This window comes from Pipistrellus hanaki (genome assembly GCF_964339955.1).
Source record: "Pipistrellus hanaki genome assembly, chromosome: 7".
Lineage (NCBI taxonomy): Eukaryota > Metazoa > Chordata > Mammalia > Chiroptera > Vespertilionidae > Pipistrellus > Pipistrellus hanaki.
In genome coordinates this window covers 15,602,536-15,621,986 of record NC_140509.1, presented here as the reverse complement: position 1 = coordinate 15,621,986, position 19,451 = coordinate 15,602,536, and the positions used below count along the sequence as shown (strand labels likewise).

Sequence of the window (19,451 nt, the reverse complement as noted above, 5' to 3'; positions counted from 1 at the left end):
CCTGAGAGCAACGTGGCTATAGCTGTCATTTGTAGAAAGAAAGAAAGAAAGAAAGAAAGAGAGAGAGAGAGAGAGAGAGAGAGAGAGAGAGAGAGAGAGAGAGAGGAAGGGAGGGAGGGAGGGAGGAAGGAAGGAAGGAAGGAAGGAAGGAAGGAAGGAAGGAAGGAAGGAAGGAAAGAGAAGGGAAGGGGAGGGAAGGGAAGGGAAGGGAGGGAGGGAGGGAAGGAAGGAAGGAAGGAGAAAAGAGAAATGGGTGGGGAGTGGGAAGTGAAGGAGGGGAATACAGAATATAGAAAATGTGTGCATACACTGACAAGGAGTAGGAGGCAATCTATGTGTGACATCTTCAGTAGGAAGTACCTCTAAAAGAAGCCAGATGCACGCTGCCGAAGAGAACTTGATCATTCTAAAAGAATGAAGCAGTCTGTATGTTATGACATGGAGCGAGTTCAGTGATGCAGTGTGAGAAGAATGACAAAATCAAATCACAGAGCACTCTGTATGGCGTGTCTCCTGTAGGTGAAACTGAAGGAGCCAGGTTCAAGTACAGATGCATGTGTTGTGTGTAAATGCTCACGAAGGGTCTGGAAAGGTGTGCGCCAAACTTAACGGCGAGCTTCTCTAGGGATGGGTGGATATGAACGGATACTTAAACATTTTATTCCATTTTGTAGTTGTTAGAATGATTATGAGAATGCTTATCATGAAAATAATGATGAAGTAAGAATAATATTTAAGCAAGGGAACGGGCCAGGTTAGGAAAGAGGAGAAGAAGGGAGGGGCTCTCACAGTGAACCCGGGCTGTTTCCAAAGTGTTTCTCAGAATCAGAGGAAATTCAAACCAGAGTGTTCGGCCCTTGGTTCAGGGGGTTGCAAAAGTTGGATCAGAATCCCTTGGCAAGCTTAAAGACAAAACACATTCCTGGCTCACATAATCTCAGGTGATGGTACTGAGGCTGTGAATTTTTGCAAAAGTGTCTTCCCGGGTCATTTTGATGCTGCACTGGAGGCCTGAGGCTTTGGGGAACCTCTAAATCAGTCTCCCTGCTCCTGCAAAGTGAGAGAATGAACTCTGTTGACCAGGCAGAACCCAACCGTGGGTGTTCACTTTCACGTGACGGTGTCTCCCGACTCCAGTGTTTCCCCCAACAGTGGCTTTTCAGTGTCACCTAGATTGTGTTTACATTTTACAGGGAACATTCTTTAGTATTGTTTTTGAACTTGATCCTCCTCCTCCCCACTACCCAATGCTTCACCCTTTAAGTTGCCTTTGGGAATGTTTTTTACATTATTTTAATTTTCTTGGAAACCAGAGGGTTGCCACCAGGCTAGTGGGAAAAGCTCCGGTTTTAGATAACTGGTCTGCTGCTGAGGCCTTAGGAAAATAACTTTCCCCAGTGTCTCTTAAGAGAAAAAGACATTGCCACCTGTTCCTCTCAGCTGGGTTTCAGCCCCGGGAACCGTTCCTCCAGCTTTGTAGCTCACATGGTTTAACTGTTAACTTTGGGATTGGAAGAGCTCTTAGAGGTCCCTCTAGTGCAGGGGGAGTGAACCTTCCTTCAAATGAATTCTTACTTGGAAATCGCTAGCAAATTGGTAGGTAGAGCTGCATTATTGGAACAGAGGTAAAGGGGTGTTGAAGGGGGGGACTTAGAGTCCTACCCTTATGTCCTTGCCCCCACTCTCACCTTCCAGACCCAGGGGCAGGCCTGAGAAAAGTGTTTGGAATTGTGCGATCTTGAGTCCAATTTGGAAACCATTGAGGTTTTCCTCTTTCTCCTTCCGTAGGTAACTGTTCCCCACATCCAGCTGATCTGACCTCTCATGTCTGTTCTCTTCTCTTTCCACGACTTCCACCCCAGTCCACGCCACCACCCCTTTCACCTTCTCAGTGGATTTTCTCATCTGGGCTCCTCCCACACCATTTTCTCTGTCCTCTTTGCAGCCAGATAACTTTTTTTAAATTTTTATTCACAAGTGTGATTATATGCCTCTGTCGCCAACCTCCAGTATAAACAGACAGTGACTTCTCATTGCATTTTGGGTTAGAATCAAACTGTGGAGCCTCTCCGAGTTTAACTATGGCCCCCGTGTTGCATCTGGTGGTAGAGCCACACGAGTTTTTTAGTTCCTGAGCTGACCTTCTCTGCTTCAGACTTCTGCTCGGAGACTCCCTCTGCCAAATCCCCAACCTGTCCCCTGTTCAGACTTAAGTTCTGTTTCCATCCTTCGGAAACACTCCAAAACATTTCTCTAGTATCTCTGAGCCACAAAGTGCCTGTCAAACCCCTTCTCATCGGACTCTATTTCTTTTTCTCAGCAGTAATCTCAATCTAATTATGTCATTACTGATGTAATTAGTTGTTTCCGTCTGTCTTCCTTTAGAAGGTAAACACCGTAAAGCCTGGGATAGAGTGTGAAAGGTCCTTGTACACACATGGTAGATCTTCAAGAAATATTTGTCCAGTGCACTTACAGCACTGAGTTTGTGCACAAGGTTCAGGTCTGGTGTTCAGCCCAGGTGAGGCTGCAAGGCCTGTTTTCTGTTCAATCTATTTGTGGGAGCTGGAATTGCCTCTTGTAGCATGGTCGTCTTTTAGAGCCACATCATCTTAAGTGGGTTACCTAGTAGGGTGCAGTTTAAAGAGCCCCGAGTTTTGTTGAATTAGAAACCTGATCAGTTATTTTAAACGAACAAAGAACTGGAAAATCTACTGCATGAGTGGAGAAGCGTGTGGGTGCAGTGAGGTTTGGAGGTTTGCTCTGTATCCTGCTCGGGGGACTTCCAGTAACTCAGTAATCAGGGGACTAATGCAGAACCTAGTAGTGGCATCCCTCCCTGTAGATTTAGAAGCGTGTTTACATCTTTCCAACTTTCCGAACGCTGCAGTTCTCTAGTGTGGCTTTTGCACTTAGAAACTAGATAGGAAGGAACGTGGAGACGTACAGAGCAGAGCCTCTTTTGCAACCTCTTGGGTTGGATCCTTATCGTTGGGGAGATGGGACAAGATTTGTCTTCATGTACTTGGCAGGTGGCACTGGGGATCCACACGATAGTAATGAGTTTTCTTTCCTCAGTCTGATGCATCTACTGTGTTTAGAAGAGGGTGTCTGGGCTGATTTTGCAAAAACAAGGAGAGAAAAAAAAAAAAAAAATCCAGAAGTACAAAGGGATGCTACTACAGAATTTATTATCAAGCAGGTTACTTTTCTCCAGAGACCAAGATGAAGTTAAAACTCTTACCAAGATAATCAACTACTATCCTTTGTTGGGTGTGTGTGTGTGTGTCTCAGATTAAAGAAAAGATGAATATATTCTTTTAAACTAAAATTTTGTTTTCAATATTTTCATTTAACTGGAGGCAGCTCGGGGGCAGGGTAAACTGTAAGGTTGATACTTTTGGTTCAGTGTATGGGACAATGCTCCAATCACCTGAGCCACACCCGCTAGATATTTACTTTTTTATTTATTTTAAATCCTCACTGAAGGATATTTTCCCATTGATTTTTAGAGAGAGAGTGGAAGAGAGAGGGAAAGAGAGAGAAATATTGATGTGAGAGAAACACATCGATTGGTTGCCTCCTGCCATTCCCTGACCAGGGCCTGGGCGAGGAGGAGCCTGCAACTGAGGAACAACTGAGTAACATGCCCTTGACTGAAATCGAACCTGTGACCCTTTCGTCCACAGGCCGACCCTTTTATCCACTGAGCCAAACTGGCTATAGCTATATGGCATTTTTAATACAAACTACAGAGTGCTTTTATGTCCATATTCTCAGTGGATTTTTGTAATCGAGAGGTACTGTCAGCTTCATTTTACACATGGAAGAAAAGGAAGCTGAGGCAAAGGTCAGACAAGGAAACCAAAGCTTCCCAGCTAGAAGATCAGGTGCTGGTGGAGAATCAGCGTCTTTCTTTCTCTCTCTCTGTTCTGCAGCAGCCTACGTTTAGGAGGCTAATGTACCCATCAGATCTTTACTAGGAGTGATAATGGTGGTGGTGGTGGGATTGTTCCATCTTTTATTCTCAGTTCCTTTTTAACACCTTCGTGGGTTTTGTTCCTCCCCCTGCCCCCTTTTATTTCTTTCAGCTTGGATTCCTCAGCACCACCTCTGCTCAGCCGGAACAGAAGGACTCAAGTCTCATTGGCAAATATCACCACGTTGACCGCGCCACCGGCCAGGTGCTAACCTGCGACAAGTGTCCGGCAGGAACCTATGTGTCTGAGCACTGTACCAACACGAGCCTGCGCGTCTGCAGCAGCTGCCCAGTGGGGACCTTTACCAGGCATGAGAATGGCATAGAGAAATGCCATGACTGTAGCCAGCCATGCCCATGGCCAATGATTGAGAAATTACCTTGCGCTGCCTTGACTGACCGAGAATGCACTTGCCCGCCTGGCATGTTCCAGTTCAATGCTACCTGCGCTCCCCATACGGTGTGTCCTGTGGGCTGGGGTGTGCGGAAGAAAGGGACGGAGACCGAGGATGTGCGGTGTAAGCAGTGTGCTCGGGGTACCTTCTCTGATGTGCCTTCTAGTGTGATGAAATGCAAAGCATACACAGACTGTCTGGCTCAGAACCTGGTGGTGATCAAGCCAGGCACCAAGGTGGCAGACAACGTCTGTGGCACACCCCCGACCTTCTCCAGTACAACCTCACCTTCCCCTGGCCCAGCCATCTTTTCACGCCTTGAGTACATGGAATCTCATGAAGTCCCTTCCTCCACGTATGTTTCCCAAGGTAACTTAACCTCCTGCGTTATTTATTTGAGGAGGGCTTTGAAAGCCCAGTGAAGGTACTGGCAATAATGGGCTTGTGCCAAGAATGGTTTCACCATTTCGTATATCCCTTGATGAAGTGGCTTGCATTTGTGGCTAATTAAATCTAGCTTCTTTGGGATCTTTTAGAAACATTTAGACTCAGAAGGTTGCACTTAAGGGGATCGGATATCTAAAAAACTAGGTCACGTCAGGCTAGCAAATAAGAGCCTAGTAAAACAAGGACAGCGTGTGGCCTTATGTATGTCACTGAACTTCTTCTGGCCTCGGTTTCAAACTCCTCAAGTACTAGTAAGTGAGTGATTTAGATATTTAAGGTCTCTCTCCAATTAAAAGTTTTCCAACTTGGAGTCAATCCTGGGTTGATACAGCCAGAGGTAAGAAGGAGGGAGAAGGGAAGAAAATACCATGACATGTGGAGGGGAGGGAGGAGTGTTGGATCCAAGGAGGGGAAAATAAGTTAGAAGCTTCAGGAAACAAGCAAATGTGTATTATGCCAGAGGTAACTAGCTAGCATTCACATCTGGAAAATAATGTGTATTTTTTTCAAATGATTCTAACTTGATCTTCTTCATAGGGTATCACTATTTTTCTCAGAATTCCTTTAGAATCTTGGGCAGACTATAAAATTTAGTCTTTATTCTCCAATCCTTTTTGACTGAATTTAATTTTCATTGAGATGATAGCCCGCTTGACTTGTGCTTCCTAGTGTCCTCAGGTGCGATGGTACTTGACCTTGATGATAACCTTGTGAGGAGGGCCTTACAGCTGCCATTTTGAAAGAAAGAAATGGACTCACATGACCTGACCAGGTTTTCTCAGGGTCTGATACAGGACAGGTCCTATTTCTCGGGACTCAAAATCTCTGGCTCTCACAACTCGTTAATAGAGACAACTTGTGGAAGCTTCTCTGAAAGAAGTCCACTAACCTGGCCACTCCCATGGCCAGTGATTGAGAAATACGTTCATAGAAGGTACTAAGGAAGTCCTGCCTTATTTTATTCACTGACCTATCTCACCAAAACTTCCTTTCACTGATCAAACTTGGATTTGAGTTTGAGCTCTTTTCTTACCTTAGACATATCCTCATATTTACAATTGCATTATGACATAATCAAGAGTTGGGAGATGAGGTAAAAAGGAATTAAAGGACAAAGGGATTAAATTTGAACTAGTTCTCTGAATAGTCAGAACAGTTGAGAGTCGACTAAAGCTCTGAATATATGTATGTGTCAGCTCAGGGTGTGAAACACAGGAGTCGCAGCTGTGAAGGCCAAATGTTGGATCCCTGAGAATGTCCTTGGTTATGGAAAGAGGAAGTAAATGAGTTTAGCTGTTGATCTTTATGAAAATGTGCAATACAACTCATTCTTAAACACCAAAGGTCATCTCTTCTTTAATTATCTGCCTGCTTTGGAGATAAGCAGGAAGAGGACGGAATACGTAGAACCCCAAATATAGAAAAACTCACCACCCTTCTTTACTCTTTTTTTTTTTTTTTCTAGGCATGAACTCAACAGAATTCAACTCCTCTGCCTCTGTTAGACCAAAGGAACTGAGTGGCTTCCACGAAGAGACAGTCCCCAACAACACAAGGTGGGAGGAAGGTGTGAACAAGACCCTCCCAAACCTCCAGGTCGTGGACCACCAGCAAGGCTCCCACCACAGACACATCCTGAAGCTGCTGCCACCCATGGAGGCCACGGGGGGCGAGAAGTCCAGCACGCCCATCAAAGGCATCAAGAGGGGTCATCCCAGACAGAACCCGCACAAGCATTTTGACATCAATGAACATCTGCCCTGGATGATAGTGCTTTTCCTGCTGCTGGTGCTTGTGGTGATAGTGGTGTGCAGTATCCGGAAAAGCTCAAGGACTCTAAAAAAGGGGCCCCGGCAGGATCCCAGCGCCATTGTGGAAAAGGCGGGGCTGAAGAAATCCATTGCCCCAACCCAGACCCGGGAGAAGTGGATCTATTACTGCAATGGCCACGGTGAGTGGTCTGGGGGAGTGGGGAGTGCTATGCTTCTGGAATGCCTTTTGTACACCTCGTGCTATTTGATCCAGGTGTGCTATGAGAAATGAGGCGGTCAGCATTTGATGCGCTGTGTTCAGAGAGAATAAACCACTCTGCCCTTTTCTCCCTTGGCACATTTAAAGGGGCATGTTGCAGAATGAGAGATGTGAGAGGGACGTTTAGGGACTTTGTTCAGCCTTGCCATTGAACATGGGAGGAGATTGAGTTCAGAGAGGTTTGGCTGCATCCTTATTTATTTATTTATTTATTTATTTATTATGGTATCAAATAATTGTCCTCATCCCCCCCATTCCCACCCTAAACCCCTCCCCACATATGCCCCCACCCCCCTGTTGTCTGTGACCACTGGCTAGGCCCATATGCATGCATACAAGTCCTTTGGTTGATCTCTCTCCCTTTCCCCCACCCTTCCCTTCCATCCCTCTGAGGTTTGAGAGTCTGATCGATGCTTCCCTGTCTCTGGGTCTGTTTTTGTTCATCAGTTTATGTTGCTCATTATTTCCCCTAGACGTGTGACATCATGTGCTACAAGAAATACACTTGTAAGAACCGAGAATGAGACCAGCCATAATGGTTATGCTGAGAGGCAAATGAATCAGTCTGTAGTGAGTTTCTTTCTGGGCCAACAGTTCTTTTGAGCCCCAATTTCAATGTCAAACAGTTCCTTGTGTGTAGATGTCAGCAATGATATTTCAGTTCTAGATGGTGGACAAATGGTGGTGATGCAGGTCTGACCATCTCTGTTTTGGTCCTGGGCATCCTTCAAGGTATATTTTGACCAAAATCGAATCTGGGACCCTTGAGTCTGCAGGTAGATGCTCTATCAACTGAGCCAAACCAGTTAGGGTTTGGCTGCATACTTGACCCAGGCTGGTTGTTTGTTCAGGACAGATGGGACTGACTCCACGTCTCCGGACTAGTGGGGCTCACTTTTTTTTCACTACCAGGCTGCTAAGAAAAGGAAAAAGAACTTGTCCTACGTTTGCCTTTTAGAACCTCAACCTTGCTTCTAGATCTCTCTACGTTTTGCCCATGTACTTTCCCCCTCCTATTTTTAGGATCCCATTTCTACCAGGATAGGAAGGGCTTTTTAGATTACAGACACTCAGAGCTTAATATGTTGGTGAGCATTTGAGGTTGGGCTTCCCATCTTCTACAGAGTAGTAGAGAGAGGTGTGTGTTGACACAGGCCGGAGTATTTGTTTTTCCTTTTTTGAAGGCCAGAAATAGCTTACGGAAGTTGTCCCAGGAGCTGTTTGAGGTGAGAAGGCAGTTTTCAGACGGTGGCAGTAATTTCCCTTTCTGTAAATCCTAAAATGAGATTTCAACCTGTAATTTTGATAATTCTAGTCAGGTGCCTTTTTACCCCTTAAAGGTAGCTTAATTTTCTAAAAAAGCAGTTTGGCCTTTTGTATTGAGTCTTAAAACTCTGTTTATGCCTTTTGTTCCAGCAGTTCCATTTTCATTCATCTATTTTAACCAGAAATATTAAAAAAAGAAAAAAGAAAAAAAAGATTTAAGCAAAAAGATCTTAAACTTTTAACTAAGCATTATGTATAATAAGTTGAAATTGGAAACAAAAGGACAGTTTTAAGGAAATGACTTAAGTAAATGATGGCCTATCTGTAATATGAAATGTATTGACATTGAAGATTTTATGAATTTTTTGACTGATGACAGGAAAATGTCTTACAGTAGGTTAAAGAAAAGAAAAAACAACCCAGACTACACAATTCATATAACACAATCCCAGTTCCCTTAAAGCGATGAAATACAAACTGAAAGAAAATAGGCCAGAATGACAGTGATGTTCTTTAAGTTTGATGAAATTAATGTGCAGATCTTTTTTTTCTTCTTTGTTAGTTTTCCTTTCCCCAAATTTTCTAAAATAAGCACATGCTACTTTTATAATCAGAAATTAGAGAAAGTGAAAAAAACAACAATAGTAACTTATTTTGCTTCCCTTTGCTAGTTTGTGTGAATGAGTAAATCAAGGGAAAATCAGACTGAGGCAAACCCCCTCCTGGGGACAGAGCCTGCCCTGACTTGAAGGAGACTACCCCTTGCTGGCAACCCAGCTGGGGAAGGAAAGCTTCAATTCTCCCCTGTTTTTTAATAAAAATCTTTTTATTTGGACATAATTTAAAATTTATGGAAAAATTGCAAGAGTAGTACAAAGAATACCTGTATACCTATGCCCAGGTCACCCTATGGTTAATATTTTGCCCTTTTGCATTATGTGTTCTCTTTATATTAAAAAATAGATTTTATAAATTATAAAATATGTATAATACAGAATAGTTTATTATATAATATAACATATAATATGCAATATTTTGTGTATACACACACATGTGTACATCCAGAAAATGTTTCTGTACTATATCCTGGACCTTTGTGCCTACAAACTTCAGTGCGTATTTCCAAACAATAGGATATTCTCTTTAAGAAAAATAGTATGATTTTCAACCTCAAAAAAATGTAACATGAATATAATATTGTAACTTACCATCAATATTCTGATATTCTCAGTCAGTCCAGTGAGGGCTTCATAGACAGCATACATTTTTTTTTTTTTCTGGTATAGAATCTGGTCCAGGACTAAGTATTTCATTAAATTGCTCTTTAAGTGATCAGACCTTGTTCTGATATGTCTAATTAGTAGAGAATGCCCTGTTGGATTATGTAAGTATTTGAAACGCTCCTCTCCTTATTTACCGCATTAAAGGAATGGCTCCATTTCTTTGGTAGTTGAATTTATGGATTAGGGTTTGGTGCCATCTGTAGTTTCAGGATCCACTGGGGGTCTAGGAGTGTATCCTCCAATGAGAAGGAGGATTACTGTGGCCTCATTCAAGTGTAACTATCTTTTCCAATAGTTTAACCCCCGGTTTTTCCATTGGGATGATCATATTTAGGATGCTTTTCTAAATGAGGTCTATTTTTTCCCCAAATTTCTGTTCAGAAAGGTTCAACTAAGTAAAATCCCATTACAAAGAGAGGTTCTGTTTAATAAAAACCATCCCAGGTGCTCAGAGAGGCCTCTAGAAACAATATCTTCTTGTTCTGCTTGCAGTGAGTTCTGGGCAGCAGATAATCCTGTGTAAGATCTTTTTCTGGTCCTTGTCCATTTACACTAGATTGTTTGTGAGGATGAGAGTAAAATTGCCTAGCCCAGGGTGCTCTCCATAAGAGGTCAGGTAAGACCTCACGCCTGCCCTACTTAAGCAGACCATGCCATGCTCCTGAGTGCCATATAGACCCTCAGCACTCTGAAGCTAAGCCATTGCTTTCCGTCTTCCTCTATAAGAACCTAGCTGGGTTGGCTCAGTGAATCAGCCTGTGGACTGAAGGGTTTTGGCTTGGATTCTGGTCAAGAGCATGCACCTTGGTTGCAGGCTCAATCCCAGCCTGGTCGGGCGCATGCAGGAGGCAACCAATCAATGTGTCTCTTTCACATCAATGTTTTTCTCTCTCTGTCTCTCCATGACCTTTCCACTCTTTCTAAAAATCAATGGAAAAATATCCTTGGATATGGATTTTAAAAAAAGAAGAAGAAAAAAAGAACCTCTTTATTTGCCTCTACTCAACCCACTTGCCTTCCAAGGATGTATGGTTTTTAAAGTTGAACTCCACAAAACTGCAGTACTACTTTCATGGAGTCCAGGTGTTGGAGACACCTTATGTGGCTAGGAGGATGGAGGACTGAGAATGCTGTCGTATTGTGTGTGCTTCTTTCCTTCATGAAGTCAGAGTAATTCAATGTTTGGTAAATTGGGGTTGGACTGTGGTTTCTTGCAATGTGTCTGTTTTCAGCAACAGGCATCAGAAGTCTCTTCAGAATCTGCCCCCCCCAATTACCCCCCAGTTTTGAGAATACATTTTATTAAAACTGGAGACAGTGAAACAAGGCAGGGCCTAGGATAGATGAAGCAACAGGACAGAGCCTAGGTGGGTTGCTTTGGCTCAACACAGATGTTATAGGAAAGAAATGAGCCAAGGTGGGGCTGTTTTAGCTCACTGGAACATCAGAGAAAAGAGGCCTTGGAGGTAGGTTTGGGGGTTAGTGAGGGACGAGCTGCTGCTGCCCATTGCTCCTTGGGCTGCAGGTCTCATTGGGTCTCATAGAATTTAGGAGATGCATACCTGAGAGAGAATAAAGACATGGGTGTGATCCTGGGAGAGAGCGCGCCCAGAAATTTTATGCACAAATCTTTTATTTATGAGTTTTTTACTAGATTCAGGTGTCATTAGGTTGTAAATCTATGTTAATGCTCAATTTGTTATGCTTTTGTTATTTAAATAATACTTTATTTCCTTTTGAAGTATAGTCCCAACATTATACTAAGTAGGTAAGTGGGATCCAGCATGTTCAACTTTATTTAAAATTAAGATTAATGTGGGTTCACATTAATTGGGAGGTTACATGGAAAACAGTATATATTGTCTGATCTTGTTTGTCACCTAAAACACAAAAGTAAAGATAGTGAAACTTAGTCCATGCACAGTTGGCCATACAATGTACTGAGAAAGTCTCAAGTGACCTCAAAACAGTTACTTTCTTATAATTATGCAAGACACAGAGCTGTGGTCCAGTCCCAGCTGGGAACGGGGATGGCCGAGCACAGAACCAACTGCTGTTCTCTTATTGCTGTTTCTAATACTGGTTCTTCCTAGTGGCCTTCCCTTCCTTTCTTCCTCTTCTCCTCCCTTCCTTCCCACTTCTCTCTCTTCCGCCCTTCTCTCTTTTGTTCACCCTTATGACTGATGATTTGGAAAAACTATGACCCTGGGTGTCTGAAGAGAGGTTTGAAAAGCAGGTGAGGAGTGGAAATTGCCCTGAAAATACTTGTGGAGGAAGTTCTGCAAGGTGATAGAGGGAGTGAAAAATGTATCTCTGTTCAATAGTATTTCCTTTTTCTTTCAGACTTCAGGTTATGAAGAAAAATGGGATGAGACAAGGAATTGGATTATTTAGGTTTAACTGGCTTAGTTCCTAATTAGCACATTCTTAGTCCTGAACCTTAGGGAGACAGTAAGCATTTGACTGGGACAGAAATCCCTTCTGGTGTAGTTACTCCAAGTACATGAGATACAAAGATAGCATCTTCTTTAAATGAGCTGCAAGAGGGCAGCTGGTGCACTTTCTCCAGCAGATGCTCTGTATCTGCAGCAGCAGAAGGGCAGTGGTCTCCTTCTATAAAACTATATTCTAAGAGTCTATTTCTTAATTCTTCCAGCTTGTTCTGTCTTCTACCGTTTAACTGTGTGCATGTAGTTTGTCTCCCTGCAGTGCTTAGGAGCTCTTAGAAGACAATGGGTCTTGTGTGTGCTCTATACTGGGCCAATAGCACAGGGCTCAAGGAGGAGCGGTCTCAAACTGTGCTAACATATATGGCTATCCTATGAGCTATTACATTTAAAACTAAAATGAACTAAACTTAAAAATCCAGGTTTCTTGATTGAATCGGCCACAGCTTCAGTGCTCAGTAGCCACATGTTGCTAATAGTTACCATATTGGACAGGACAGGTACAGGCCATTTCCATCATCAAAAGTCTTGTTGGATAGCGATGGTCTAGAGCACCTGTGACTTACCCACTTCCTTATTCAAGGATGGGTTGTTTTCAAGCCATTGACTTATTGGCGAATGGAGATTGGTGGGGAGACATATTCCAAAAAAGCAACCAAGACTCAGAAAGACAGGGTTAATAATACTTCCCTAAGCCCCGGGAGGCAGCACACTGCAGCGAGAGATGAGGGCTGATGAGTCAGGTTGGCCTGGGGTTTGAATATCAGCCCTTGCTCTGTGACGGTGCCAAGCTACTGAACCTCTCCTCAGTTTTGTCATCTGCAGTGTGGACGTAACTCTTATCTATCTCATGGGGTTGTTCGTGAACATTGACTCAGATCAGAGGTAGCATTGATAAAGCTTCCTTTTCTTTCTCTCTCCCCACAGGAAGGTCAGGAGTTAAGCCATACTGAAGATTTCATGTTGAGCGGAGGTCAGGGCAGAGGGACAACTAGATCTAATTTTCAACCAAGTAAAAACCCATTAAGGATCAAATTTAATGAGCCATATGGACCAGGAGAAATGGCTACAGAGAAAACATCTGCAGCTAGAATTTTGGCTATAAAATGCCTTCAAGGCCAATTGACCAGTACAAAAGGAACTGGAAAATGACAGTGTGGCACATGTAGTCTGATGGTCAGCATTCTAGAGGGTGAAAGGAAGAAACGAGGCTCACCTGGCCTGGTCCTGTAGGGTGAGAAGTAGCTGTTGGTAGAATGGGGTAAGGGAAGGGGGGTAGCGTTGGCTGGGAGAGGGAAGCTGTGTAAAGGGAAGGACCCTGTGGGCCTAGCTTGCTCAGCTGTACCAGGAAGGTCGTGGATTCAGCTATGTCTAATGTCTCTCCCTCTATTCTAAAAGCCTGTCCTAAGGTGATGCAAAAATGGAAATGGGAAGTTGAAAACAACCCACAACCCAACCCTTCCCGTTTTTTCTCAAGCTTGAAAGACAAAGTGTTTGTACAGACCAGCTGGCGTGGTAGTTGAACCTCTGGTTTGCATAACTTTGATACTCTAATCTATATGTAAAGACTGCTCTTAGGGGAAACAATGCTGATGAAGAACCAGGCTATTATTTGCTTAGAGCACTTATCTAAAAGATTCAGACACTGTCCTTGAACCAAGTTCTGTTATAGACCCTGAGTTCCTGGTAGTATATATTTTATTTCTTACTGTTCCCTATCCACAGCTCATTGCTCAAAGCAAAATAGGACATCACCTCACCTTACCTAGCAAACAAACAGCGACTCATCCTTTCTCATCTGTTGTCTGTAGGTTTTGCTCAGTAACAATCTCATTCTGTTCCGTCCTTATGAATCCCCACAACAGGCTCAGGAAAAATGCTTCCATTCCTCCTGAATTGTGGCTTCTCTTTAAAGATTGGTCAAGTGTGGGGAGAACTGGTCTTTATTGAGGGTTGTGATGGAAATGCATCTTCCAGGTTCACAACTCTGCAGACTTTGTCCTCTTTCCAGAGTATGTAGTAGATGTAATCCAATTGTAGGAGTGGAGTGAGATTGTTTTTTGTGTAAACATACAAAAAATTTTTGTGTGAAAACCCCTAAAACCCTGAGGTTGCTGTGGTTGGTTAGGTTTCTGAAAGCTGTGCCCTAGATATATTTGAACAATATCAACATGCTCTTCAATCAGGTTTCAGGAATTACGTAAGAAAACATTTCTTCTAAATGGATTAAAACTCCAGTATTCAGTAAGCAGAAATGAAGAACAGATAAAGTGTGTGAGGAATTCGACAATAAGTAATTCTGAAGTAAGGTTGTGGGGTGTTTGCTGCTGTTGACATAGATCACAAGCTGATTTGGGGATGCAAAGATGACATAAACTGTGATTACCAATATATTTTTCTAACAGAAGAAAGATTTCTGTTACCATGAAATTTGCATTGTTTACTTTTCTTTAACAAAGACTTAATACCATGCTTTGCGAATGCTATATCTTGTTCTCACCGTTTTATAAAGATTAACGTCATTTTCTTAACCTATGAGGTAGACCCCTATCATTGTCATTTTATAGATGGGGAAACTGAGGCACAGAGAGTAACTTGCCCAAGGTCACATAGCTAGAAAGTGGCAGTACAGGTTTTAATCTTGGGCTCTCATTTAGCTTTGATTCTTAGAATCTTGATTTATAAAAAAAATCAGAATTTTCATTTTTCTAGGTTAAAAATTTCCAGGTTTCTGTTGTTGATTTCATTTATTTATTTATTTATTTATTACCATACTCAGTCAAGAAAAATTTATTTTCCTTCATAACAAACCCCAGCTTGTTCTGAAATGAAGCAACTGCAATATAGTCATCAATAAGTTTTCCTCTGTAGAGGTCGCTCTGACTTCCTACCTTTTTATCTGGGATTGCTTGAAAAGGAAACATTCTAAATTCAGATATCCAATGGCTAAAGGTTCTGATGGCTATTAAAAAAAGGGGAGGGGGGCTGTTTCAGTAAGTCAGAGTACTGGAGCCCTGCTCATCTGAACTCACATCTGTTGAACTTGGGTTTTCTCAGCACCAGGCAGAGCAGCAGCTGTAACCAAAGAAGCCGTCCTCCCTTCACCCGAAGCCTCCCTGACTAAAAATTCCAGACAGTCAGCCTGTCTCAGCCCAAGTTTCCTATGGGAAGTAGCCTTGAAGTGTAAACACCAGGAAGCCAGGCTGAAGGGAGCAGATTATTTTCTTTAAGAGGCTGCTGTGTCCCAGCGCTGCACCCCCAGGGCTGTCCCGGCCACAGTTGCTTTACAGCGGAAGGAATAGGCGGGCAGTTTTTGCCCACACCCCTCACCTCCGCCTTTGCATCCCTCATGCCACTTCCAGCAGACAGCACCTTTCTGTTTAAACCTCTCCGGATGTTTGAGGATTCTAAAGCACACAGAACGGTTGCAGGGGAAAAGCTTCTTGCTGTAGCTTAAAAAGCATCATCTGAAGACAAAGTAGCTGTCCTCCCCAGACCCCCCACTGATGACTTCTTCCTCTAGGCTTTAGAAGGAAGGTATTTATTTTTTAAATGAATGTTTTATACTTTATTGAGGAGCCTTTGAATTTAAGCTATTCCGTTTATTGAAAAATAAATCAGCATTTCCCCCACATAAGTCTAAAATACAAATAGTAAAAAAATCCTTAAAAATTAGTGCCCTTGAATCAACCTGGTCAGGCATTGTGTAAGCAGATCTTGCAGAGGATGAGGAATTAATTGCTAGACATCTATTGGTCATTCTTTATGACCGATTAGTTGTAAGCATTGCAGTATGTGTGTAGAATTCCACATATTAGGTGTGTTGATTATAATGTTGAGGTTTTTTTTTTTTTAATAGGTGGATTCAAGTTTATAAATTTAAAAAATGACTCAGCAAATCTAAGATGCCATTGATTGTGAGACATACCATTATTTACGTACCACTATGGAAAAAACCCCACTGCCACCAAGCTGTGGAAAGGCGTTCCTTAAAATATGCCTTGAGGTGTCTTAGAGTCAGCGAAAGATACATTTTAGCCACAATCTTGCCCTTTTCCATAGAGTCTGACAACAGGATTTTAACTGTGTTGTTCAGATCTCGGGTTTCCTCTACCAGGCCCATTGGCAGCATTTGGCACCTTCATCTTCTTCCTAAACCCTTTCTTCCCTTGGCCTGCAGGACACCGCATCCTCCTGGTTCTCTCAGCTCCCTGGCTGTGGTATTCCCTCTTCATCTCCTTGGCTGGTTCTCCTTTAATCCAACATCTAAGCAGTGGAGAGCCCCAGGGCTCAGGGCATGTAACTCTTTTCTACTTACAACTCTTCCTCCCTTGATGACCCGTGGCTTTAAAAGACCCTCTATCTGCTAGTCATTCCCAAATGCATACATATACTCAACTTGGACCATGTACCACAACTCAACATGCAAACATCCTCCTTCTTACATGCCTGACAGACCCAGATGTCTAACAGGCACCTTACTTTTTTTTATTTTTTAAATCATCTTTTTATTTTCAATTACAGTTGACGTACGTCATTATATTAGTTTCAGGTGTATACCCCAGTGACCAGACACTACATAACTTAGTAAGTGGTCACCCCAATAAGCCTTGCACCCATCCAGTGCCATTCCTAGTTATTAGAATGTTATGAACTGTATTTCCTATGCTGCACTTTACATCCCCATGACTATTCTATATCAACTAATTTGTACTTCTTAATTCCTTCACCTTTTTCACCCATCCCCCCAACCTCCTTCACCTCTGGCAACCAACAGAAAGTCCTCTGTGTTTCTCTTCTGCTGGTTCATTTTGTTTGTAGAATCAATTGTTGATAGATGTGTATTTATTGCCGTTTTATTGTTCATTTTTTTAAAATCTTCTTAAAGAAGACCCTTTAACATCTATATTACAAAAGGCCAGTGGCCGTGACGCCATAATGACCAAACGACCGATCACTGGGAGGTGCTTTGATGGGTCTCACAGCAAGTCTCAGTCTCACGTTGTGGCAGGTCTGGGGTCCTGCCAGTGCGGTGGGTCTGGGGTCTCACATGATTTTGCATGCTGGGCCTTTAATTGCATATAATAATGGTTTGGTGGTGATGAACACCTCTAGCTTTTTCTTGTCTGGGAAGCTCTTTATCTATCCATCATTTCTAAATGATAGCTTTGCAGGATAAAGTAATCTTGGTTGTAGGTCCTTGCTTTTCATCACTTTGAATATTTCTTGCCACTCCCTTCTGGCCTGAAAAGTTTCTTTTGAGAAATCAGCTGATATTCTTATGGGAGCTCCCTTGTAGTTAGCTAACTGCTTTTCTTTTGCTCTTTTTAAGATTTGCTGTTTGTCTTTAACCTTTTGCATTTTAATTATGATGACAGGCACCTCACTCTTAAGATGTATAAAACTGAATCCCAAACTATATTTCCACATCGGTTTCCCAATGCACAAAGTGGCTTCTCCAACCTTCTGGTTGCTCAGGCCAAAACCTTAGAATTATCCTTACCCCTTTCCTCTTTCTCACCCTTTATTGGATCCATCCTCAAGTCCAGTCAGCTCTACCTTCAAAATGTATACAGATGTTGACCATCTCCTATCATTTCCATTCCCACCACTCTGGTGCAAGCCACTGTCACCTCCCTCCTGAATCATTGTGGTGGCCTCTGGCTGGTTGCCCACTTCTGCCTGTGTCCCTTTAGTTTATTTTTGACTAGAATGATCAACCAGAATGATCAGCCAGAATGATCCTGTTCAGATGCCATTCTCTATTCAAAATCTCCAGTGACTTTTGTTGCATCCAGAGTTGCAGCCTTGATGGCCCAATGCAATTTATACTCCTACTCTACCATTTGTCTCAGCCTGACTCCCACTTTTTTCCTCCCGGCCCCAGCATCCTTCCGTCCTTCGCACCTGCTGCTCCCGCTTTCTGGATATCCTTTCTCCCAGAATCAGCATGGCTTTCTCCCTTACCTCCTTTGGCTCTTGATTGGAATGTTCAACGTCAGTGAGGCCTTCTCTCAGATATGGGTAGAAGACCCTGTATCTAAAATTGAGCCATGCCCCCTCAACCCTCTTCCCCCTCTCAATTTTTCTTCTTAGCGCTACTCACTAACACACTAGATATCTTAGTACTTATCTTCTTGGTTCTTCCTGCTTCCCCCAGTAGAATGCAGGTTTCATAAGGAAAGGGCTTTGTTGTGCTTTGTTCACTGCCATATTCCCTGTGCTTAGAATAGTGTCTGGTGCAAAGCAAGAGCTCACTACACTTTTGTTGAATGAACCGCTTCAAACACTGACTCAGATGAGTTTTGTGTATTATGTTTTCCCCGGTGGAATGAAATAAAGTATTATTATTCATTTTTTTTTTGTTCACAGCCTCGGTGATACCTATTTCTTCCATCTGGAAAAGTATCTGCTGTTCTGATAGTTTACCATTGGTAAACATTCTGGAAAATGGTCTGCTGTTTTGATAGTTTGCCATTGGTAAACATTCTGTTCATTAACCTCATGAGACCTCTGCACAGTGGTTCTTAGTGTCTCCTGAGATTCATCAGAGCTTACAATGATTGTGCATTAAACCTTCAACAAGTTAGAGATTGATTTTGCTTCAGAAAGCACCTTTTGGGTTTAAAATGAAATCTAAACATTCTCTTACACTTTTGTACCTCAGCTAGGAAAGCAGTGTTTAACTTGGGGCAAACCAGTTCCTAGTGTGATGCATTGGGAGTGATCCCTGTTGTTCCACCATTTTGAATCATCCTATGATATGCTGGTTACAACAACACATTTACCTGTGAGGTTGTTGCTCGTAGGAGCACTTACTTTGTTATGAGGCCGGACAGACAATGGCTTGGGTGGCTCATCTCTGCAGGGGGATTTCCGTGCAGTGGGAGAACCCAGGAGAACTTTGCTCTCACTGAGCTCTGTTCCTGTCATGGATGCAGTGGCCCACCCTCAATGGGAAGAGGGAGAGGTTGTTGCACAAGAACTGGATTCCTGTGCCGGGAAGCTCAGGATCCACCAATTGGTGACCACTCTGTGGGCCTTTCTTGTCATTATTCTAGAGACTAGAGACCTGGCAGAGCCACACAGCAAAGGTGTGATGGTATATGGCTGCTCAGGTACTTAGTGGTTTTCTACAGAGGCTAATGAGATGGTAAATGGTGGGGGCTTTCAGGGAAGAGGCGAGGGATGACAAAAAAGGATCTCATTCATTCATTCATTCATTCATTCATTCATTCAGAGATGTTCATTGTACTTCTATCATGTGCTAGGCTCTGGGGATAACTAATCAAAGGAGTTCCTGGGATAGCTAGTCAAAGGAGATGTGGGGCAGAAAGTGGTCAGAAAATTACCATTGTACAGAAAAGAACATGGATTCTAAGAATGCTAAGCCAGGCTTCTATTCACATTTCCAAACATGACCTCTGTTGTTCTGTACATATATTGTGTCCATCTTTGCCCTTGTATCTCTAATTGGTAAGCCTGAGGTCACAACGCATGCCAACGAACAGCATGTCTGTGGGGGGTGGGGATCAGAGTGGTAATAAAGGGGAAGTAGTCTTGAGCTCATGTCTCCTGATATACGCGTGGTTGTGTGTGTGTG

General features: G+C 42.9%; 1 protein-coding gene across 1 annotated transcript in view; it reads left to right on the top strand.

Annotated features, from left to right (window-relative positions):
• Window positions 1-19,451, top strand: part of TNFRSF21 (TNF receptor superfamily member 21) — a 75,799-nt gene that overhangs the window by 23,600 nt on the left and 32,748 nt on the right. The window contains exons 2-3 of the mRNA XM_084889828.1: window positions 4,092-4,743; window positions 6,287-6,772. Coding sequence (XP_084745954.1) covers window positions 4,092-4,743; window positions 6,287-6,772 — 1,138 coding nt within the window. The remainder of the gene's footprint in view (window positions 1-4,091; window positions 4,744-6,286; window positions 6,773-19,451) is intronic.